The 25,423-nt window shown below is 36.3% G+C and overlaps 1 protein-coding gene across 1 annotated transcript; it reads right to left on the reverse strand.

Moving 5' to 3' along the window:
- Nucleotides 1–3: 3 nt before the first annotated feature.
- Nucleotides 4–23,653, reverse strand: LMBRD2 (LMBR1 domain containing 2; the record flags this gene model as incomplete). The annotated part of the gene is made up of 17 exons (XM_082013033.1): nt 4–64; nt 2,005–2,134; nt 3,181–3,283; nt 5,078–5,124; nt 6,327–6,430; nt 8,145–8,242; nt 8,990–9,095; nt 9,395–9,528; nt 10,307–10,488; nt 11,342–11,525; nt 12,107–12,220; nt 12,540–12,614; nt 19,161–19,371; nt 20,130–20,297; nt 20,985–21,080; nt 22,953–23,032; nt 23,480–23,653. The coding sequence occupies 17 exons, from the start codon at nt 23,651–23,653 to the stop codon at nt 4–6; spliced, it is 2,067 nt and encodes a 688-aa protein (XP_081869159.1).
- Between the last annotated feature and the right edge of the window lie 1,770 nt (nt 23,654–25,423).

Below are 25,423 nucleotides of genomic sequence, written 5' to 3' on the forward strand. Positions count from 1 at the left end.
AGTTTAGACATCATCAAACATTTGGCTTCGAGACATGGACAGGTATCTTCCACCAGGCTGGTACCTGCAGAATCAATTTCAGATATGAAGAAGTATCACAGGAAGACGAAAAATAAAGACCCATGAAATCATGTAACTCTTACTGCACTCTTACTCCTTAACTCTCAATGAATTACAAAATCTAAAATTTTACCGAATTACAGTTTCCATGAGAATTTGATAGGCAGTCATTAAATTAAATCTCATGTGACCAAGAAAAAGTGTGATACAAATACTGGGAGTCTTAAATAACTTTGCTTCCTGATACAAAGGAAGGAAGTTGAATGTTATTGTTGAACAGACCTTTTTCTTAAAAAAAAAAAAACAAACAAAAAAGCCCCACAAAACAACAGCATCCAAAAGTAGTTATGGTGATTAACAGAACATTTAATTGGGTATTCCTAGAAGAAAAACAGTATCAATGATAATGAAAACAAATGGCTGCATACTTTGTGGGGAAAAAGAAGCTTCACAAATTATGGGTCAAATATATTTTAAAAGCATTTTAAAATTTAAAAATTTTTAAAATTTAAAATTTACTTCCTCTCCACAGTACTTACCAAAACCTGAGCAGACACAAAGCCAGAACCTACTGTCCCTGGTGCTTTTACTGTCCTAGAATGCTTGTAACTATTGCAGGAGCTATAGTTCTAAAAATCAGTGTTACACAAGCTATTTTTAAGTTAATTGAAATTTCATATGTAATTATTCTTGATTTATCACCTCTGTGAAATGAAATGCAGGTTACTAGAGTAAATCTCAACTAAGCTCTGTGGCTCCAGATTTTCTTTTTAAAGAAAAGGTTCAGAATGTTCCACTCTGAAAAGTCTGTATAGGTGCCAGAACACTTCAGATACTGTACTTGAAAAGTATTTGCTCCAAAATAATTATATATGCATATTCCTGGTTTTGTAGACTATTATCCCTTTCACACTGTATAGGAGTCAAGAGCTGGCAGAATTGCCAGGCTAGTTCCTCTTCAAACTCTTGGGCTTAAAAAGAACCAACTTGTGAAATGTGGTGGCATTAGACTAGACAAGTTACTTGTTGATACAAACTAACATTGCTGAATCAATCTGTAAAATCTGGCAGTATCATTTAACATATTTGCCTTAGTATCATATTAACATCTTTGCCTATTTTTGAACTGGCATTTATTGGTTGACATTATACATGTAAGTCAACTGAAACCATTTATGAATTTTTATTGAATTGGGTATGCTAGTTTTAGCTGGAAAATAATGTAAACTACAACTTTTTATAAGGGAATTTAAAATTATTTATCATTACATGGTTCTACATAATAACTAGCTAGATTTAAAAAGTACCCATAAAATTACTTGTTTCTTAAATATGAGCAGAGCTTAGCAGTTACATAAGGTACGCTATTTCACAACTAAGGAAATTTGATGTTGCAGTCACATGCACAGAATTCTCCATTATAGACAGTGCTACACTGTGCAGCCTGGGACTTTGTGTTCCATAAATTCAGATTTTAATTTACTCCAGCAGTTCCCAGATCTGATCCACAGGTGTATTCCTGAAACTACTGGTCCTGTAATACTCAGTCTTCTTTCTTGCATCCCTTTATGATGGTTTTTATACAGGGAAATCAAGTAAGGTTTCAAACTCTTCTAGAAAACTAGAGAAAAGCTTGTATCGTACATATGCAGGTCACCCTCCAGTTTTCTGTTTTTATATGCAGTATTTTTCAGATTATGCCAATATGCAAAATCATATTCAACTCAAATCTTCCTCAGACGTTTCTAAAAAACTAAGAAACCTTCAGGTTTCAATTCATTTTGAAACAATTCCCACATCATGGAGGAGAAGGAAGGGAAAAGAGCTAGGTGAGTTGATAAATTTGATTTACAAAACTATTATTATAAAACCATCTGATAGAGCTATCATAGGTCAGAAGACATTAGTACCGTTTAATTTTAAGTAATACAGAATATTCCTTACCTTCCTGAGTCCAATTCAAGGGGGTCATCACTAATGGTGTCTGCGTTAAAATCCAAAGGTTCTGCATCCTGGAGGAGTTCTATTCTATCTCTTTCAGTCCTACCATTTGATCGGGTATACTTTGATAGTGCTGAATAGGGAAAAGGAACAAAAGATACTAATTTCCTCTATGAACACCTTGGAATGTGTGAAGACATCAAACTTAGAAGACCAGAATAATAATTTGCTAGTATCTCATCCAAAGTGTAAGTGTGATGATTTAGAGTAGATTCAATATGAAACCAGATCTGGTTACATGGTCAAATTTGTACTATTTCTTTTTGGTATCTCTATAGCAATGTAACTATAACTTTTCTTTTGCCCCTCAAGTAGGATGAGATCTAGTTTGCAGAGAATCAAAGAAAATGAGAAGTTATGTGCAAGCTTTACTTCTAAATCAATCAATTATCCATTCATCTTCCCAACTTCCCACTTTAACTAAGCTAGCTGGAGCTTTTTTTTGTTTGGTTCTGTTTGTTTTTAAAGAGGCAATCTCAGGAATTAATGAAGTAATAGTTGTTTTGCAGTTCACTCTGCCACCTTCATTATGCCAGTATCTACAGCTTGATTTGGTGCTGGAATGCTACATATTCATATGGTTAACATTAAAATATAATTTCATACAATTTCAGTTAGTCTATCACTGAAAATCTGGGTTTCCAACTTTGTAAAAGAGGAGGGAGGGGGAAATCTACCCGAGTTGTCTCAAAAGTATGTTCAAAGCCTCCTCCTTCTCCCTCTTTTTCGTTCTTTTTTTAAGTTTCATTTCTCACTTGTTGTGAGCTTACGAGAGCATATAAAATACATAAAAAACATAGACACTGTGACAAATAAACTTTTTGGAAGTTTAGTACATCCAACAAAAAAGTTTTTTGCTAACAGACAGTATTAAATGAACATGTACACACTTGTGTGACATGTTATTGGTTTTATATTTCTGATCATTTATTTGATTATTCCATTATTCCAGTCTGAGAGAGTTCATTTGCAACTAGAAGAGGTAAATTTGAAGATTTAAAACTCTCAACTTCAAGACATATCCTAAATAAAGGCTCTTTGTTGACACCCCGTGTTGTGCAGACAAAATACTAAAAACACAAACCAAAACAAACTCCCTCCAAAACCCACAAAGCTTACATCTACTGGTATTGGTCTCTGAGAAGCTGGATTCTTTTTGGTCTGTGTGAACAACTCTGTTTCTAGTGGAATCGTCTCTATTTCCATAACGCTCTTTCCATTCCTGGAAAAAAGAAAAAAAAGAAAACGCGAGCTGTGAAGAAGTAGTAACACAACAAAATCATACATAGGATCAAGAAATATTCCAGACCCACAATTTAGAGCTAATTGGTCAATCACATCAGACTATGAAAGTAATATTTTGAAAATGTTCCTGCTCAGTATTTTGATACAGGAAGAATTTTTGTTTTGTTTTAAACAAAGATACGTCTGTTCACTAAACCGGTTACCATAACTGTTCTTTAGAAAAAAGACTTGCAGAAAACAAATTACGTATTAACCCTGCACTCGAAGTTCACTCAACTGATCTAAGTTACAATGGGAACGTTGCTTTTTTTGATTTCTACTTCCACCTAGTGGCAGAATGGTAAAATAACCAGATGCAGGTAGCACAAAAAAACATTTGGACAGGCCATGTTTACTAAGCTTGCTGTTCCATTCCATCATGTTTTAGTATGTACACACTTTAGTATGAAGTATAATGAAATATTAAAGAAGAAAATATCTCATTCTTTTATTAGGAGACAACTACATGTCTCAACAGAAACTTTTCCAATTGCTGCAATAACTTTAATATGTTTCAGATTCGTATCTAGATCCCAGATTAGGTACTAGTAGGAACTGGTACATTCAGAATTACAGTGCTAATTTATGCCATATGTTATAGTCCTACGCTGCAGAAGAAGCATTTAATCATGATCCAGTAAAAGATAACTCTCAAAAGCCCTGAAAGTTTCAGGAATCAATGGGAAATCAATAGTATTTAATGCAAACTCACAAACAGGTAACATCTGAAATTGAGTTTGCTGTTGAACTTGTTGCTTAATGTCAGATCATTTCAGCGTACACTAAATGCACCTTGCATTTGCTACTATTTGGTTTCACAATAAGATCAAGTTCTAAAATTACAAGATGGGGGTTAGAGGATGAGAAGGTCTATGCAGTATTGGCTGTCATCCAGAACTGAAGGAGCCCTGAGCTTGAAAAGCCAGGAGGTTTCAGTCTGATTATCTTGCCTTTCCGCAGAAAATATTTTTCCCTTCTTTTAGTCAGTTCATTTTTTGCATGTATCCTTTCCATTTCTCTCGTTGATTGTGATTCTTTACATTAAATACCAAACATTATAAATTAATGAAAAACTAAAGCTAAAGTTAACTGAAGCTCCTTAAAGTGAAGCTGACTGAATTATTTTCTATTCAGATTGACTGCCTTCACAGATCTTTCAGTTCCGTATGCACTCAAAGTACGATTGGAATCAAACATTCTGTTTGTTGTTTGTTACTCTGTGGTAACAGTATTAAATCTGTCTTAAATGCAATTCCCTCCTCTGGGGGGGTGGAATCTGTGCTCATGACTTTCCAATGGGCACAAAGGAAATGGGTAAGTTTGGGAGGAGCATTCAGTCCTCATTTCAGTCAATATGATGACACTGCAGCTGCAGTTATTTCAAGTAGAGCAGTATCAACATAAGAGACTGATAATAATCCATTTCAGATCATTCTGCATCCTAGAAATCAGGATCCTTTTTAATGTTTGTTACACCTATTAGCATACACCATTCTCACAGCACACGAACAAAATCTTCCCAGTAGTGTGACCAAAATCACCCTCTTACCATTTAAAAGTAAAACATAAATTATTTTTCACCCCAGCCAAGACTATTCTGCAAGATTAAATTGATTCCATGAATTACTGGAGGCTTATGTTTTTGGTGAAATAGACCATGCTGAATTAAATAGCAATGGCAAATCCTATCAGATATTGTATAATAGTATAATTAGCTAAAACAATCTCATACCCTTCTTCTGTTTTCACCTTCTTCCTGCCTTTGTCGTTTTCTTTTCTCTATAAATAAAAAAAAATTGTCTGAGCTCCACACAAGACAAATAATCACCAATATTTTTTTCAAAGACAATGAAAATCTGAAGTTAAATAGCAAAGATTATTATTGAAATAGATGGCATATACAGTTAAATAAAAACAGAAGACAAAGCTGCTTGTCTATCATGGAGTTTCCTGTTAGAATGAATTCATCACGATGGTATCTTGAGTCAAGGCATAACATGTGGATACCAGCTGGCAAAGCAAAAAAAACCCCAAACTCTTAGAAACAGCTAGAAAAAGTTTAACGTTAAGAAGAAACTTGAGCATTATTGAATCAAAATGTTGCTGAAGTTCTGTGAGGCCCAAAGTATGACCTGAACAGTTTGTGTCCTTATCTGCTATTTAGCTGGAAGTTTAACATCACAGTATCAAAAAAATAGTAACTTCTTGTTTAAGGGAATGAGAGACATTCCTCTTTCTCCAAAAAAAGAAACACTACTACTCTAAATTAATCCAGGTAGTGTTTTTCAAAAATTATGAAAGGAGAATGACAGTATTCCATAATATAACATTGTATCCAGAGATTTTAATTTCTAAACATCTACTCAAGAACCACAAAAGCTTTTAACTACTTTCAAGAAACAGTTTCAAAAAAAATTAACATAAGAGAAAATTAAAAAGCTCTCCAAAACAACAGATAATTACAGCTCTACAGAACAACATGCTTTGTGTGATAGAACACAATTATAGTTGAAACAGCAAAAAAATCCTAAAGGAAATGACTGAATTTGGTCAGCTCAATCAAAACACTTACACAAAGAAAGATTAAAATGAGCTTGTTGATGACAAAGACAACTTAAGTGATAACTATCCTCTATGACTGATTATGCAAGCACGTCCTCAGGTATTATTAGATCAGTAATAGACTGATCTCAGAGGAACACCGCTTAATTGAACTGTAAAGTATTTAGAAATATCTAAAATTCAGATACTGGATGAATAAAGCTGATACTTTACTTCAGATGTCAGTGAAGTCCAGCACTGTTTATATAGCAACCACAATGCTGTAAGTCTATTGCATTTTGTGCAGTAGACTGCCTTAGTACAGTTTTCAAAATATTGACCAACTATATGTAGTTTTTTGATGTTTAACATTTCAGACAAGTTTAATGCAACAACGTATTATATTTTGCAGGAAGACTAGGACAGAGGACCTAACTTACCTCTTTTGATTAGCTCTTTTCCTTCATCAATCAAATCAGAGGTCATTTCACTATCCCCCATGAACTGCTGGAATCCCAAAAGATTCAAACAACGAGTTCCTAAACTGGTAAAAGCAGAAAAAGAAGCAATTTCCTTTGTTAATTTACAATGAATAGTTTAGATATATTACACTGCAAAATGTAGAAGAAATTATTCAGAAATTTGTAGACAATTCATATAAAAAAGCAACATAGAACACAGATTATTATACTAACGGAGAAATCAGAAAATTCAGAGCAATGACACGTTCCTAAATCCAACTGAAAGTGATGGAATAATCCTATTCAAATAGAGAGATAAAACTGTTTATAGTAGTGCAAATGATTTAAGATAAGACAATTGCTTGAGATGTTCTCAGATATAACAGAATTTATACCTATGATATCTCATTGACTATTCTTTGACAGGAGACAATTACTATAAAAATTCTGCCCATTACAATTTCTGTGTTTTTGAAACAGTAATAACATAGGAAAGCCAGCTTCATCTCAGGTTTTACTCAGAAAAAATGTGTGATGAACCCGTAAGCTGCAGGGATGCTGGCTGCCATTTTGGATACCCATTAGGCAGCAAGTCAGATAACAAGCTTGCTCCATCTTTCTTAAGCTAGTACTGGAACTAGATAGCATGAAACCACTTTCATCTTTTCAACTTCACACCTGGAAACACAACTGCTCTTGTTGTTATTGTTTCCTCTCTCCAAACTGGAGTATAAATATCATGTTCAGTGTTGGCTTCATTGCATATTTATGCTGAAAAGTTTGTTTTCCTGTACTATCTGAACTTTAAGATTGCTGCGTTGAACAAAGCAGACAGCTTTCTTTGATACATTTTAATTAAACATTTAGGTTTGCATGTATCTGAATTACTAGAGGGCATTAAAGTTCAACCAAAGCAACTTCTCCTTTAGTTTCTTTTCTTCATTCAAGGCCGAGGATCATCATGGACAAGAAGTCACACAAACTACTGTCTTGTCATTGGCTTTCCTGTTTGCTTTTCGTGGTTTGTTTTTTTTGGCCTCCACCACCACTTTTGTCACCTAACCTAAAGGTAAGCTGGGAAAACCTAGGACTTACCATCTATGGATACACATAGGGTATTAAAGGACACTCAAGGCACTTAACTTCTCATTAAATGGTAATGCAAAATTGAAGAAGTGAACATAAATGTAGCAGAACAACATCAGACAAAGTATCTCATCCCTTACAGTGGTTAAAAGCAGACATTTGGAAATGTAAAGATAAAGCAAGCATGTAACAGTATTTTCTGCAATTGCTCTTCCAGACTCCAACAAATTGTGGCTTAGGGAAACAAGATTAAACTATTTAAACCACTATGCTTTCAAACAGAAGTCTGGTAACGGATCAGAAATTGGTTACAAGTCTATTAGAAAGTTAATCACCTAAAGGTTCTGCATATGCTTCCTAGTTTGTTAGAAAACCTTGCTGAAAACATAGCTTCCTTGTGGTAATTTTAATCTCAAAAGCAGAATCTAAATGTTTGTGGGCTCCAAAGTTCGAACAGATCAGATCTCAAAACCTGAGAATGAAGGTTAATGGGGAAAAATCCCCACAACTCAGGAGTTAACATAATCAATATTCTTAAAATGTACACATTTCACATATATAAATAGCAATTTATTGGTTTAGGTTTTTGCATTTTTATTAATACGTCACAACTCAACTGCGGGAAGACGGGAATTCAATCTCTTCCTCATTGCTGAAACTGGTATTATTAATGTAAAGAAAAATGGAGGATCTGTCTTGCAAACCACTTACCTAAAGTATGTTGCAATACAGAGAATGACAACAAGCATTGGGTAATATATATAGAATCCATCTGCAATGAAGGACAGCACTTTCATGGATCCCATTATCTGGGGAAAAAACACACAAGAGCAAGCTCTAATCAGATATATTCTACATATATCCATAAAGATTGTGCCATCTCACCATTTTCAGTTCACAACACACAAACATACAATTCTTTACAGTTACTGAAACACAGGTGAATATTATCATCACAGATATGATTCAGACAATTGACCTAGAATGCCCAGATCTAAAAGCCTCCTCTAACAGTGTATCCACTTTGAGGTTTCTAAAATGCTAGATCTTTTTGTCTCACCTAATCCAGAACCAGTTCAAATTTGGTGGGTCTTTCCATTTGCTGTGAAAGAGGCTCTGGACTACACTAAGAATCTACTTGCTAAGAACAAAGACGTGAGATGTAACCTGCTGTTCTACAGAAATTGGTTGTTAAGTAAAACCAAACTCACTGGTTTTCAGTGGCAAGTTAGGTTTGCTCTCAATCTATCAAGATGTCCCGTACACTAAACCCAGTGGAAGCTAAAGCTATTAAGAAGTGAAGAACAGTCTGAGCTCTTCAGCATAATACTTTACTTCCTTATGATGGAGACCAAAAGAGAAAAACTGAGCAACTGATGACTGCTGTGTAGCTTAGCAATCATAACCAAACTCTTGGTCTATAATAAGTATTTCTATTCTGTTTAATACTAGTGAAAAGATTTTAATATCTGAATCTTACAATAAGAAGTATTTAAAAATATTTGCCTATTCTTCAAACCATATAGCAGCCTCAAACCCACATTTTGTGTACTTACAGATGTATAAGCAGTTGGCTGAGTGTTTTTGTGAGAGATTGTTGCATCCATATGGGTCAAGCCCAAAAAGTTCAAGCATAATGGTGGAGTAAGACGGCAAAATAACCTGCAAAATGCAAGAGGCAACAGCATTTAAACAATTTCTTGCACTAAAAATATTAAGAAACCATAACTGGATATATCACAGAATCATGATGTACAGATTATTAGGATTTATTATGCTTATAAATGAATTTTATTTCATTGAATTTGAATTTGATTTCATGTGAATTTGATTTGATTGAAAATGAATTTTATATATTATGATTATATGATTATAAATGAAAGAATATAAATGAAAGTTTCATGGACATCTTCAACTGAGTAATTGACAGAAAATCTGCAAAATATATGCCACATACTCACATGCCACTGAAAAGGAGACTGTATGCATCTGTCTGATGATGTGAAGCTAAGTAATAATAGTTAAATACACGGATCCTGAAGACAGTAGAGTAAACACAGATACTTAGGAAAAAGATGGTAAGAAAACAGGCCATCTGTAGAAAAAGCAAACTTGTTTGAATGTAGAACTCTAATAAAGGTTTTACTGCATTCAGCATATAGTCTGTGCATGCAACAAGTTCATTAGTCTAATTTTTCATTTTGAGATGGGACACTAACACCAGCTCCAAGAAGAGTTTCAGGAGTGTTTCTCACTAACTTAAATTGAGAATGACACTTGTCACATTCTGCACTTCATATAAGCTAACACAACACTCTAGGAAAGTTCATTCTACTTCTTTTTGTTATGTAAATTAAATTGCTGTAATTGCCTTAGTAACTATGACAGATTTGACATTCCCACAAAAAGTGATGAGAAAAGTGTTTTCAATTCAACCTATCTTGTTAGTTTACTGGAATTTTTCACGTCAGTTCCTTTACTGATAAATTTGTGCACACATATGCTAGCCACACCTGTGACAGGATTTCTGGTCAGCAGCAAATTCCTATTTAGGGAAGAGAGGTCACACACCTGGTTGATTAGACACAAAGTCTAAACACCTAAGCTCCAAGGTAATGTTTCACATATTACTCTACACGTGATATTCAGCTCAACTGGGTCACACCTTCACGACGTACTGGAGACTTGTAAGAAGTGGCAAAAGGCAGCTCCTTCCACAGAAACAAAGTTTGGTATTATATATTTTAGAGATCTTATGAAAGTTGACAGATTATTTAGAGACCTATTCTTAAATCAATCTGGTCTACTATTATTGTAATAACAATCTATCTGAAAACATTTTTGTTGAAAACTCAACAGAACTTCAAACTTACCTCTATGTATATGTAATTATATGTCTTTTCTGCCAGCTGTATGAAAACTGCGAATAACGATAGAACTGGTTTTGTGCTGAAAAATGTGCACTCTGACCACACAACAATTACAGAGAACGTGGCCAGAACAACTGCAAGCACCCTGTAAAACCACGGTCGTAGAAGACACTCCCAGTACCACTCTGGAAAAAACAGACACACACAGATCCAGAACGAGTTAATGAAAATTACACAACCGGAAATGGAACTCCCTCACAAAAACTTTTGTGAACTCTTTGTATGCACACCCTTAAAACCAAGGCTGCAATTGTCAGGTCACACACTTAATTTCAGGGCTTTTCCAATGCCTAGAGATCTGGCTCAGCCCTAAGGAATTGTATGCACAACTGGGGAAAACAGGGTGGGATTTGGGAGGCAAATTGCGAGGGGATGGGGGTGTAGAAGAGAACTCTTCACTTTTGGTGCAGATGCCATGGGTGATCCACTTTTTGTTTGTTCATCTATTACTCTCAGAAACAAAGCTCAGGCTGTAAAATTATATTGTCCTGCCCTGGAAATAACTCATTGCTAGTGCACAACAAATTAGAAGTTAAAACATGATTAGGAGAAGACATTGTCTAAAAAGATGCACAAGCAGCTTCATGTCCTAACATTTGGTACATGACAGACAAAGAGTCGTTTCCTCTTTGCTTTACTTTGGAAGAGTGCTGCTACCTCAGTAATAGCACACAAGTGCAGGAGGGTAGCCATGAGCCAATAATTCAAAGCTGCTATTTTTCTTTCTTCTAAGGCTTCAAAGTTGCTATTGCTATTACAACATGTAACTGCTATTAAATTAAAAAAAAAAAAAACATTAAGCTTATGGTCAAGAGCATAAATCAAAACCTGATGGCTCTTCCATTACGTAAATGCATTAAGATGCATATTTGCTTCCCTCTACTGTAGCTGAACTTTTTACATAAAACAAGCAGTTCTTCTTACAAAACGATACCAGTTAGTCCTTTACATATCCAAAATCTACATGACAGCACTTACCAACAGTTGGTGTGTAGAAATACTGAATAATTTTATTCTCTGGTTCCTGGGAATGAAAGGTATGGACAAACTGTCGTGTTGCACTGGTTTCGTTTTTTGCCACATCTTCTAGGTAAAACGCTTGCTCTAAAAGAATTTGCCACTGGACCTGTGTACGTCGATGTCTCTGTACTGAATAGATTACCTATAATATATTACAAGAAATTATGGTTACAACATACTTGTTTCAAGAAATGAGACAAAAGCTTTGCAAAATCCCTTAAAATGTCTACATTACAGAACTGGAGAGAATAATTCTGTAAATTCACAAAAGCAGGCAGTTAATTCTCTAAATATATAAATCATAAGAGCACTACATACATGATTCCTGAATTTTGCAGTTCTTTCATCAAAATCTGTCTGTAGCAACAGCCTATTTTTTCCAACATACCACTTTATTTTTACATCTTAGTGAACACCAAGCTTTTACTACTGTTTCTTTTTTAGAACACAGTCAATCAACCATTAGAAGGCTTACTCACAGTTAAAACACTGTCAAGATATAATGCATGGACACTTTTTACACATCCAGAAATTTGATGTGGATATCACTTGGGATATTAAACTTCATGGTTTTTTTCACTGAGAAAAGCTTCTCTTACGTAGCAAACCCAAAACCCACTATACTCAGCAATTTGGGTAAAGTGTATTGAAAATCTTTCTTTGACTAGCATTTATTCTCATTACATCAGCATAAATGAGGCATTCTCTCATTTATTAATATACCTGCTTGTGAAGTTTGACCAAACTTTTTTCACTTGGATAACTGTTCTGTCTTTCATCAAAGTCTTCATAATCATCCATGTTCCTACCCATTCTTTCCTGGTACTCAGTAGGACACTGGAAGGAAAAGGGAAAATTAATTGAAAGATGATGGAGTAGCAAGTGCTCTTTGTTAATTATTTGTAAATGTTTGGGGCATTTCATGCAACTGAAAAGCTCCCTCTAAGTGTAGATTTTTCTGTTTATAAAATACTACATATGTAAAAATACAGCATTGCACACAGAATTTCAACTCAAAGTCTGGTCAGAAATCCCAAGATGCCAATTGGAGATTTTATGCTAAGGGGAAAAGAAAATAATGTACAAGTATTCAGTAGATGCAGGAAGCACACCCTCCCAATTGAATAATTATGGCTGAAGATGAGCAATTTGTTACCTTTTTCAGTATTGTATCAACACATTTTCTCAAAGGGTGGTTATACTTGATACTCTCACTTACTTTACGGACTTCCTGTTGAGGAAAAAAAATAAAGAGTTGTTTCACTATGTTAAATAGATTAAAAAATTTTGCAGGATCAGAAGAGAGTTCCATGCCCTCCAAAGGAAAAGATAACCATCAGAGCTTAAAAACAATAGAACTTCCTAAAAGCCACAGCTTTACTAGACATCTAATAAACACAACTGTTAGTAAGAACATGTATGACTTAAAAAGGAACCCATGATGTCAGTGTCCAAACATTACTTGGTAAATGTGTGGAGGATTGGTTTCTATGCAAGAATACTAAAATGGAAAATACTGTCTTGCTTTGGTTGTAGGTAAAGAGGAGGAGTTTCTACTTCAGTTGGTTTAGTTTCACTTTTATTACTTTAAGCAGCTTGACTAATAACATTTTACACTACTTCATTTTGTATCTTCCTTACATTTACCTCACATAGCTCAATTCTGAGACCATGTGGCATTTATCAGTAATAAAAAGATGTTAGGACAACTAGATTAAGTTGTGTCAGAACTGGCTCTAGCAGTTTATCAGGCTTAATGAGAATTAGATTTTATTCTCATCCTATAGGCAATCCAGAGATAATCTTTTGATGCTTTTTTTTGTTGTTACAAACTGCATTTTAAAAAAAACATGCAAGTTCTAGAGTCTGGAGAAGGACAGAATTAATGGTAAAGGCTTAGAAATCTTGTCAAATAGGATGACTAGCAGACAGAAGAATTGTATTTGTTTAGTGTGACAAGGGAGGCTAAATGGATATTGTCCTGGTTTCAGCTGGGATAGAGTTAACTTTGTTCCTGATAGCTGGTATAGTGCTGCGTTTTGGATTTAGGATGAAAGTAATGTTCATAACATACTGGTCTTCAATATGAACTGGAGTCAAAGGCAGCCAAGTGGTATGCCACAACTGGCATCGCTAACGTGTTTTTCTCAATCACTTTGGTGGCAGAGTTAACAGGCCACAGTTTGCTTTCCCTTGGAGGGGTGTCCATTACACCTGGAATTGACTGCCCCAAGGGTGGAAACACAGCACTACCATTTGCCATGGACTGATACAGACTGCACTGGAACAGGGTGAAACTCCAGAACAGTTGCATTATGCTGATGACATCATTGTGTGGGGCAACACAGCAGCACAGTTTTTTGAGAAAGGGAAGAAAATAATCTAAATCCTTTTGAAAGCCAGTTTTGCCATAAAACAAAGGTCAAAGGGACCTGCACAGGACATCTAGTTTTTAGGAATAAAATGGCAAGATGGACATCGTCAGACCTAATGGATGTTGTCAACAAAATAACAGCTATGTCCCCACTAACAGAAAGGAAACACAGGCTTTCTGAGGTGGTGTGGGTTTTTGGAGAATGCATATGCCAAATTACAGTCTGATTGCAAGCCCTCTCTATCGAGTGACGCGGAAGAACAATTCTAAATGAGGCCCTGAGCAATAACAAGCCTTCAAACTAATTAAACAGGAAATAGTTCATGCAGTAGCATTTGGGCCAGTCCAGGCAGGACAAGGTGTTAAAAATGTGCTCTACACCGCAGCTGTGGAGAATGGCCCTACCTGGAGTCTCTGGCAGAAAGTATCAGGGGAGACCCAAGGTCAACTCCTAGGGTTCTGGAGTCAGGGATAGAGTGGATCTGAGGCCCTTTATACTCCGACTGAAAGAGATACTGGCAGCACATGGAGTTCGAGCTGCTTCAGAAGTGGCTGGTACTGAAGCACAGCTCCTCCTGGCACCCTGCCAGCGTTGGATTGGATATTCAAAAGAAAAGTCCCCTCTACACATCATGCAACTGATGCTACGTGGAGTAAGCGATCATACAACAGGCTCGAATAGGAAAGCCCAATCACGCAAGAATCTTGGACTGGCCAGAAGGCAAAGATTTTGGAGTAACACCCAAAGAGAAGGTGACACATGCTGTAGAGGCCCCACCATATAATAAACTACCAGAAAACAAAAAGCAGTATGTCCTGTTCACTGATGGGTCATGTCACATTGTGGGAAAACACTGAAGGTGGAAAGCCGCTGTATGGAGTCCTACATGACAAGTTGCAGAAGCTGCTGAGGACCCAGGTGAATCAAGTCAGCCTGCAGAGATTAAAGCCATCCAGCTGGTTTTAGACATTGCTGAATGAGAAAAATGGCCAGTACTTTATACTGATTCATGAATGGTGGCAAAGGCTCTGTGGAGGTGGCTACAGCAATGGAAGCAGACCAAGTGGCAGTGCAGAGGCAAACCCATCTGGGCTGCTGAATTACAGGAAGATACCGCTGCCCAGATGGAGAATCTGACTGTAAAAGTATGACACGTAGATGCTCAGGTACTCAATGGTTGGGCCACTGAAGAACGTAAAAAACACCAGCAGGTGGGTCAGGCTGCTAAGATTGAAGTGGCTCAGGTGGATCTGCACTGGCAACTTAAAGGTGAATTATTTACAGCTCAGTGGGACAATGACACCTCAGGCCATCATGGAAGAGATGCAACATATAGATGGGCTCATGATCGAGGGGTGGACTTGACCATGGACACTACTGCACATTCATATCCATGAATGGGAAACATGCACTGCACTCAAGCAAGCAAAGTGGTTAAAGCCTCTCTGGTATGCAGGACAACGGCTGAAATATAAATATGGGAAGACGTGGAAGATTGACTGTATCACACTCCTATAAACCTGCCAAGGCAAGCACTATGTGCTTACAATGGTAGAAGCAACCACTGAATGGCTGGAAACATCATAATCCTGTGCCCCATGCCACTGTCCAAAACACTATGCTGGACTTTGAAAAGCAAGTCTTATGGCAACATGGCACCCCAGAAAGAATGGAGTCAGACAACAGGAATCATTTCCGGAAAAACCTCATAGACACCTGGACCAAAGAGCACAGCACTGAGTGGGTATATCACATCCCCTATCATGCACTAGCCTCCACGAAAATCGAACAATATGGGTAAAGAGTACATTGAAAGCAATGGGTGCTGGGATATTCAAACATTAGGATAAACATTTAGCAAAAGCCATCTGCTTAGTAAACACCAGAGGATCCATCATTCGAGCTGGCCCTGCCCCACCAAAACTTTTGCATTCTGCAGAAGAGGATAAAGTCCCAGTGGTGCATGTAAAAAATATTCTGGGGAAGACACTCTGGGTTATTCCTGCCCAGAAGGCAGTAATTCAAGGCAACTGAATATTCAAGGCAAATTCAATATTCAAAGGCAAACCCATTCATGGGATTGCTTTTGCTCAAGGACCTGGGTGAACTTGGTGGGTAATGAGGAAGATGAGGAAGTCTGATGTGTACCTCAAGGAGATTCGATTTTGTGGGAGAATAGCCAATGATGTGAACTATATGATGTAAACTGCTACATAATACTGTACATCATCACTACTATGGTCACTATATGCCATATTAGCAGTATTATAGAAAGAACCACTCGGATTAATGAAACCAAACAAACAGCAGTGGTGATAAAACCAGGACTAGCTTCAGCATGCAAGAATCCAACACCACACACCATCTCTCCTGCCCTGAAAGACTGTTATGACAGGTGGAGCCCAAAGTCATGGACTGAATGAACTCAACAGACATTTTAGAGGGATGGTCCACAAACTAAGGGAATGATATCTCTGTGTATGTATCAAAAGACAGAAAAAGTTGGAATGTATTGAAAGGTGTAGAACCTGGGCATGACGCAGATGGTATAGAATAAGGGGTGGATACTCTCCTGGTTTCATCTGTGATGGAGTTAATTTTATTCCTCATAGCTGGTGTAGTCCTGTGTTTTGGATTGGGATGAAAATAATGTTGATAACATACTGATGTTTTCAGTTGTTGGTAAGCAGTCAAGGCCTGTCCAGCTTCTCATGCTCTACCCTGCCAGCGAGCAGGCTGGGGGTGCATGGGAAGCTGGAAGGGGGCATGGCTGGGACAGCTGACCCCGGCTGGCCAAAGGGATATTCCATACCATACAATGTCATGCTCAGTATATAAAGCTGTGGGAGTTGGCTGGGGAGGCATCATGGCTCAGGAACTAACTGGGCATCGGCCAGCAGGTGGTGTGCAATTGTGCTGTGCATCACTTGTTTTGTATATTCTTTTATTGTTATTATTACTATTAAACTGTCTTTATCTCAACCCATGAGTTCTACCTTTTTTCCGATTCTCCCCACCATCCCGCAGAGAGTGGGGTCTGGTGGTGAGTGAATGGCTGTGTGGTTGTTTTAGCTGCCAGGTTAAACCACAACAATATAGACAGTCTTTTGACGTATAAAAGGTTGTTCTAACAGATGACTGGCAGTAATTCTGGATTCGCTCTGGATCTCCTGAGGGAATGATCCCAAGAGATCTAATTAGTCTGCAGCAGAGAATTTTTCATTATGTAGTGGGATTATGAAAAAACAAACAAACAAAATCCCACAAGAATGTCTGTAAAGGTCAATCCTAACATATTCAGCCCTGTCAAGTAGAGCACTGAACTGGAAAAAAACTAAAAATAAAAAATTGGGAAGTATCTTCCAGTACTACAGTTTCTTGTGTTTTCAGAATCTCTGACAAAGGAAGAAAATGAAAGCCTAAACCAAAGTGGGTGAGAGCTAAAATTTTGTGATTTATTTGACAGAGCAGCAATTCATAATACTAGCAATCAAGTTCTCAAAGTCAGCACTGCCACTTCAGTGTTCGTATGAACGCTGAAAATAAAATATTGGCCAAGATTTCTAAGGTATAGTGCTTCTAGACTGAAAGAAAAAAAAAAGTGGGGGGTGGAGGGAGAAAGTGAAGTGCCAAACCTTGAAACAAGATTTTATCATGCATTAACAATGTATTTAATGTTGTATATGACATAACCTCACAATCTGTCAGTCTCCTTACCTGAATTCAAGGACAATCTAGTACAAGACAGCAGTCTAGTACAAGACCCTCTTTTCAGGGAAGTTTTCTGCCTCCCTGGGGTGCAAATTAGGAACACCACCATAAGACTGAAGAGCTTAATACAACCTTCAGACTACTATCCACTCCTGCTCTGTCACGTGGGTACTAATGATATTGCAACAAAAAGTCTGAGGTTTACTAAAAGATATTTCAGCACCCTGGTAAGAATGCTAAAAAATTCAGGAGCACAAGCAAGTGTTTTCCTCAATCCTCCCAGTAATGGGGGGAGACTTTGGAAGAAACAGGCAAGGCCAGGATATCAATACCTGGCTCCAGAACTGGTGCCTCTGCCAAAACTTTGTGTTTTTTAAACATGGAAGAGTCTTCAAGGCACAAGATCTGCTGTGTGTTCGGAACAGACTAGAATTAGAATAGACTAGAATTAGAACAAAATATTTTCATTTGAAGGGGATCAACAACCATTATCTAGTCTAACTGCCTGACCACTTCAGGGCTGACCAAAAATAAAAGAATGTTATTAAGGGCATTGTCCAAATTACTCTGAAACACTGACAGGCTTGGGGCATCGACCACCTCTCTAGGAAGCCTGTTTCAGTGTCTGACTACCCTCTTGGTAAAGAAATGACTCCTAATGTCCAGTCTAAACAGCCCCTGACGCAGCTTTTAACCATTCCCACGCATCCTATCACTGGATACCAGGGAGAAGAGACCCGCACGTCCCTCTCCAGGCATTTGGACAATGCTCTTAATAATTTGTTTTAACTTTGGGTTAGCCCTGAAGCAGTCAGAACGTTGGACTAGATGACCATTGTAGGTCCCTTCCAACTTAAATATTCTATTTTATCATGTTATATTCTAAGTGCTAGCCTAGCAAACACACTTTTTGTTGCTCATTTTCTAGTAAGTTTTGTAGTTATGTCCCACTCAGACGCTTTTAGCAATTTCTTCAAAATTATATTACTGAAGAAAGAAGATTCTATTATTATTTTATGTTGATGTATCACAGAGGAAGTTACCACCCTACCTAATAACTCTTCAGAAGTATTATTTCCAAGCCATGGTATCAGAGCAGTAAAACAGGAATAGCTATTCAATGGTTTGCATTTCCATCCTACTCTTGAACTACATTAAAGTCTATTGCTCACTCACAAATAACAATAAATATCGTCTCAAAAAAGCCCTCTCTGAAAAAAACAATTATCTATATATTCTCTTCTCAAAAGGCACATAGCATGGTCCTGCAAATCCAATTTGGAAACTTTTTTCAAGATTCCAGAAATATACTGGGAGCAGACCATAAAAGCAGACATACACAATTTGCATGAACACTAGTGAAACATCTGTACACTGTATTTTCAAGTTCACTCTGTAATGTTATTCATTAGTGACCAATATTACTCCAAAAGGGTCAATAAAAGAATAAAACCAACAAATAACAGCTATCAAGTTTCGAATTTCTTAACATCAGGACTGTTTCTCTTTTGATTTTTACACAGGATCAAGTGTCACCAAGTGGCACACTATGATGATTTTCTTAATTTACTGATATTTCACAGTAAGTTCATGCTACTTACGTTTCCTTGCCACAAGTGTCCAACACCAGGAAATTCAGAGATGATTAACAGCAGCCTTCATTTATTTCACAGTGAAAGCTAGTTACTTACTTCCATAATATCCTCTAAATTCTCCTCAGCATCTGCTTTTTCAGTCATCAGTTTGGCAGCTTTGAAATAGGTCTTCATGAGTAGATAACCCCTCTTGGCCCCATTCCAGTGAGAACGGGGAATTTCCACCAAACCATAACCCAAAAGCAACACAAGAAGAAAGAGACCCCATGTGTTTGCAGCGGCTATCCCAATAGTCTGAAGTTGGTTCCTAAGGAAAAAAAAAATAGCAAAAAGAAATAAGAAACAAATTACATCCTCCTACCCCACCTGCAAGAAAGCAACCTTGAATTATCTATGCAACAACATGGCTTTACAGGAACAGACTTGGCATCATGTGTAGTTCTTGCCTAGGGCCAGTCTGCTACTTGCCCGTATTTAAAGCTGTCACGATTTTTCTGTATCTCCCCACGTTTCTTCCCTCCAGAGAGGGAGGACAAAAATGTTTATTCTCAAAGGAGTATGTTCCTTTAGGAAACAACATGAACTTAGCAAACCTATTGAAAGTGAGGTACATGACAGTGTTTACTACTGTATCTAGTATGGAAGACCACTAGCAATGTTATAAATACAAATTATTTTAACTTACCTTATGGCCTTTAAATAGAATCAAGAGTAGACAAAAGTACTATACAGGAAAGTGTGACACACACTTTTTGAAAAATCTTATTCTGAAAACACTGAGCAAGTTTCTGCACTAACTTTGCAAATGCATTTGTAGAGAAAAAAACCCAAACATTACAAGAGGATTCCTCTGCTGTACATATCAAAATCAGAAAACCAAAACAAATTTCTACAAGTAGTCAAAAAATCCTTTTCCATAAAAATGTTAACAAAACTTTCCAACTGCCTAGCAAAAATAAGATCAACTAAAATTGTTTTTTTAAAAAGACCCATTTCATCTACAAAAGAGATTACCTGTGACAATTTCATAAGGACTCATGCAACTGCTTACAACATTATTCTTACCATTGTAAATTGAAGTTTGGGTTTACAGCCACATATATTAAAAATGCTCCAAAAATCAGTAAGTAAGTGCCATAATAGATTGCATTCTCAATCAATGCAGTTTTAATCTTTCCAGTAATGGAGAACCCTCCTGATCTAGCATATGACTGCATGAAAGGTAGCAGAATCCTAGGAGGAAAGCAAACAAGGGGTTTAAGCTAAAGAATCCCAAGCTTCTATCAAAATTAGGTAGATATATGTTTTTATTCTAGATGTAGTTGTCTGATGTTAAACCTTAAACAAGCTGCAGATATAAACAATACAGTCAGCTTTACTATGAAAAATCTGTGTTAATTGAGAACTCACTACCAACCCTGATATTCTTGACTGAGCTACAAAAATAATTGTTTGATGATAGGCTTGTCAGAAACCACACATCAATCTAACCCAAAAGCACAATCTGTTTGCTGTAACTATATCTATAGCTTTATATATCATACCAAATAAAACCAAATAATTTACAATACTATTCAAAAATTATGCAACTTATTCATAGAACTATTTTGGTGTCCTGTTGCCTAAAACCCATTTTTTTCCAGACAATCTATCCATAAACACCTCTATGTGTAAATTGCTCAGTTTCAACTATAAAAGTGAACCAAGAGTAAATGGCTGCCACCTGAAAAGGAGAAAAAAAAAATGTATGCTCAATTTAGTACAGTAATTATTAGAGAAATTTCACTACTAGCAAATAATATATGATTAGATAATTCTGTGGAATAGTGATATATATTCTTGAAGAGCACACTGCTAAGATGTCGCACTTGGAAATTATAGCTATATCATAGTCTTTGCCATATTCTTTGCCTTACTTACCATGTTAAAAACTGTGACGTCCAATATACAACACGCCAGAAAATTGGCATAATTCCATTAGGAATATAACTCCATGGTTTGAAACATTTTTGCTTGCTGTAACAACGTAAAGAAGCTTATTGTTAATTGTAGGGTCAACACTATAAAAACCATTTTCTACAAATTCTCCTATCCACAGAGGTCTTTGAAAATAGCGTAGAAGTAATACACTACAATTTGAGTAAGTAGTCAACCATCAACCATCTCAGAAGAAAACAGACTGAATCACCACTTAAAAATATTTATCATTCCCCTCACCGCAAGCAAGGTATCTAGACAAGACAGTTTTCTTTGAGAAAAAAACAGTAGCTCAAAGACTAAAGAGAAATAAGCACTTAAGCAATTCAAAGTTACAATTTTTCTTTTGGGGCAGGAAGTACTTTCTTCATGTAAAAAAGCATTTCTGTAGACAGACCATTCAACTTTAGTTAGTGCAGCAGGTTTTTAAAAAATATTTAGGGAGCCTATCACCTAGCTCTACGACCTAGAGCATTTAAGAGTAAAAAAAGTGTATTAATTGTTTCTTCTGTCATCCAGATGGATTTAGTCAGGCTTACATAAACTTCAACTTGTTGAGCCAATACTTTTCTGACAGGTAGTGTTTGCTTCTGAAGACCAAAAAAGCCATGAGAGCCTTTTAATAAAAAAAGAGCAAAAGAGAAAGTGCCCATCCACACTAAGACATTTCAGGGTTTTTTTCCCACACCTGTCTGGGTAATGAAGCAATGGTGAGTCAAGGGGTAATACAGTCAGTTTAATAGGACTACCTATCGAGAAATAATTGGTGTTTTCCAGGGTCAAACTAGTTAGGCCTGAGTTGTGTGTTTTTACATATCCAGCCTAAATATTTTCAAAACTATCAAATTACCACAGAATGACAGGTAGCATGACCAAAGGTTTCAAGCAAAGTTTTAAGATCTGAGTTGCACCAACACAGTATCTGCTCAATGGCTACTCTAGATTGACATTTCTATTTGATATACTCAAGTCCTATCCTATATTATAACATCCATCAGCATGTTCTGAAACTATAGGTAAACTGAAAGGCTAATGAATAGTTTTCAAGTTGTGTATTTACATAACTACATCTAATTAACATACACTGGGTGGTCTTAAACAGAGGGTAAGATGTTGTGCCACTAAGTCTGTCATTATCTGTTCTTCCACAGATATACAACATCCAGATAGCCTCCTCTCTGGGGCAACAAAACTGGCAATATGTTGCATGGATGTATCTACTGACACCTTAAATGCTCTAATTCTCTTGCAGATAACCACACTGCACACATCTACAAGATATGGATATAGCCAACAGAAGCTAAAGAACAAGCAGCCATGGAAAGAGCCCACATTTGCCTACATTACCCATGTTTTAGGGATTACTTCCTTCCTGCCAGAAGACAGTGAGCAGGCTATCATTACTTTGGTAGAATATAGTAAATTTCAGATAACTCCAGTTACTATATATATGCAATAATAATAAGCAATCAAATATGCTGCTTATATATAAGACAAGCCTCCTAATTTCATTTATTAGATTTTCAGGTCTAAAGCCTTTAAGACTGTGAAGGACAGATACACATTCACCACGGTCTCTCCTCATAGATAACCAAGGTTGCTTGAAAACCTTAGTTCTCTTGCTTTAACAACAAAATAGAAGAAATCTAGCATGAAATTAAAAAAAAAAAAAAAAGGAATAGCTAGGTGATCAGTTAGAACTACTGTACAAATTACTACCAATAGATGCAGATGCACTTTTTTCCACCTCCTCCCTCACCCTCCTGTATGCTTACAATCTTCAAACATCGTATCACACAAATAACACTTGTTTCTAGTCTTAAAAACACAGTAGACACCTACAATTTAAAGAAGAAAATCATAAAATACTTCTTTAAAAACAGTCTAATGAGGAAAACATATAGGTGATACCTTGGAGCAAGAGTAACGTAAGAGCCATTACTTTCTGCAGGGCTGGAGTTAACAGCAAGTTTGCACCGATTATAAATAGTCTAAAAGACAATTAGATTTATATCAGTGACCAGAAAAAGGTACAATATTTATTTAAAAATAGTAAGCACCATATTTAAAGACATTTCCTGTACTCCACATTTACATTTGGGAGAGAATATACTAATAAACCCTCAAAGCAACATACAACAAGCAGGACAAGTAAGTAAAAAACTGATTATGTTGCCTAGACAGATTAAAAAATTGCTATTAAAAAATAATGAAATTTTAAAACATTTGAAATAGAATTGTTATCTGATGAGATCAACAAAAAATTAAATTAACTGTAAACACTGACACTGTCGTGCAAAAAGATAACACATGTTTAGTTCAATAAGATACTCTTTGGAAAATTTATTTGGTATTTAAGATATTGTCTTATGAAATTATGATTAAAAAAACATCATACATTTCATGCAAATAAGAAGAAAATCTTAGAAGTTTCTTACCGTACTGACATCCAGAGGCAGTATAAATACAATAAGAAAGCAAAGATACCAAGCCAATAATGTTGCTATGATCACCAGCCTATGCTGTTTCTTGAAGTCCCCATACCGATGAAGTAGGAATAAGGCCAGAAAAAAGACAAATACTATCTCAAGGCCCAGTGCTGCACCACTCATTATTGAATGTTCACTCCAGCCACACAGTGCAGCTCACTTAAGAAAGCAGATCAGAACTGTAAGATAAAAATACATTTAATTACATTAAAATCTCTGGAAGATATTTAAGCAGAAAAGAGTTGTTTAACAGACATTTTTATGTGTATGAATAGACTTTTCTTATTTCACAACAAGAACTCTGATCAGATGAAGAACAAGACTTTCAGTGAAGTGTTTTAAAGTCCTCTGCAGAAATCAAAATATCATGTTGTTCCAATTTTGTCATTTCAACATATTAGGGCAACTCCCCTTCCTCTTCTTCATATACAATAAATCCACAAGTCAAATCTCTGTCCTTGAATAAGACTATAAGCCTAATTTTTAAGTCCAGTATAAATTTCAAAAGAAAATATGTTCCTTTAGAAAAAATAAACTAATTAGGAAAAAGGTTTAAATGTTTAAATGAAATGTTTCTGGAAAGCTCTTTTAATGGACCATTCCTCAACCATGCATTTAAATTCTGTACTCCGAGTTAACAGAGCATAAAAATATCACAAAGTATATGTCAGTCCACTTGTGATGTACCTTTTAGGTTTGAAATTTCATTTAGTAAAAGGAAACATGCTAATTAATTCACCTTCCTCCCCCTCTTCTGTTCTTCTTCAGAGAAACAAAGGTCTCAATTAATTCGCTATTGTCTTGCTGTGATATATTTTTGCTTTGTTCATTCGTCTGAGTTTAGTTGCCCTGTGTTATAGTCAGGTCTGCTAGAAATGCCTAGAAATTTCATACATCTTCATACAGGGATGCTATTATACAGTACACAAATCTATTAGAGAAAATTTCACTGACTTGTTACATCATTAGTTAAACTGCTTCTGACCTTTTTAATAAGCATCATTTTACCACAGGCACTTCACACATTAAAGAAAGAAAGAAAAAAAAAAGAAGTTTATTACTCTGGTCAGGTTGACTTGCATCTCCACCAAGATTACCATTTTAGCTAGTTTGATTTAACTGAAATAGTTTTTGCTATGGCTTTCCCACTGTTGTATTTTCAGTGCTTTCACTTTTCAGTGGAACTTTTGAGATTTAAAAGAAATGCTACTACTAAAGTTTCCCTCAATTTACTTTTAAATCCCTTCACAATCTGTTAAAGTGAACTATTTCCTTTACTAAGCTCTCAGCATACTGCTTAAAAAGATCGGTTATGTATGAAGGCACTAAGCAGTGAAAATTGTCTTATTTCCACTAAAAAATTCCAAAGTTTGTGATGCCAGTACTTCCTTGAGGACACATGGGACAATTTTTCTGTGATCTTTCCACAAAGATTTGTTTCCCCTCATTTTGCTTCTTTCACATTTAATTTCCAAATAGTGAGAGCAGTCTGTTTACTCCATATTGGCTGTTATACAGAAAGCAACCCATATTCTGAAAATAGCTCGAGTTACCTTGTTTCTTATCAAAGATGCACACACTTAATTTTTATCTTCTGCCTTTCATCTAATGCATTTCTCAAATTATTAGCATTTCTGTTAGGTCAAAGCATCCCCTTACTATCTGCCTGCACTACACTTTGGCTAGATCACTTGTGCAGGATATCAAACCTATTTCTCAATTACTTATTCTAAGCAAGTCCTTGTCTATTACATTGTACCATTCTTGTTTCCTCAGAAAACAGTTTTTTGAATTGATAGATGGTAGCAAATTCCACCAAAATAATGAATGGAAAAGAAATACTATACATCGACTTCATTAAGGCAGTACTATCTGACAGATGGAGCTTTGGCT

This window comes from Phaethon aethereus (assembly GCF_964289735.1).
Source record: "Phaethon aethereus genome assembly, chromosome: Z".
Taxonomy (NCBI): domain Eukaryota; kingdom Metazoa; phylum Chordata; class Aves; order Phaethontiformes; family Phaethontidae; genus Phaethon; species Phaethon aethereus.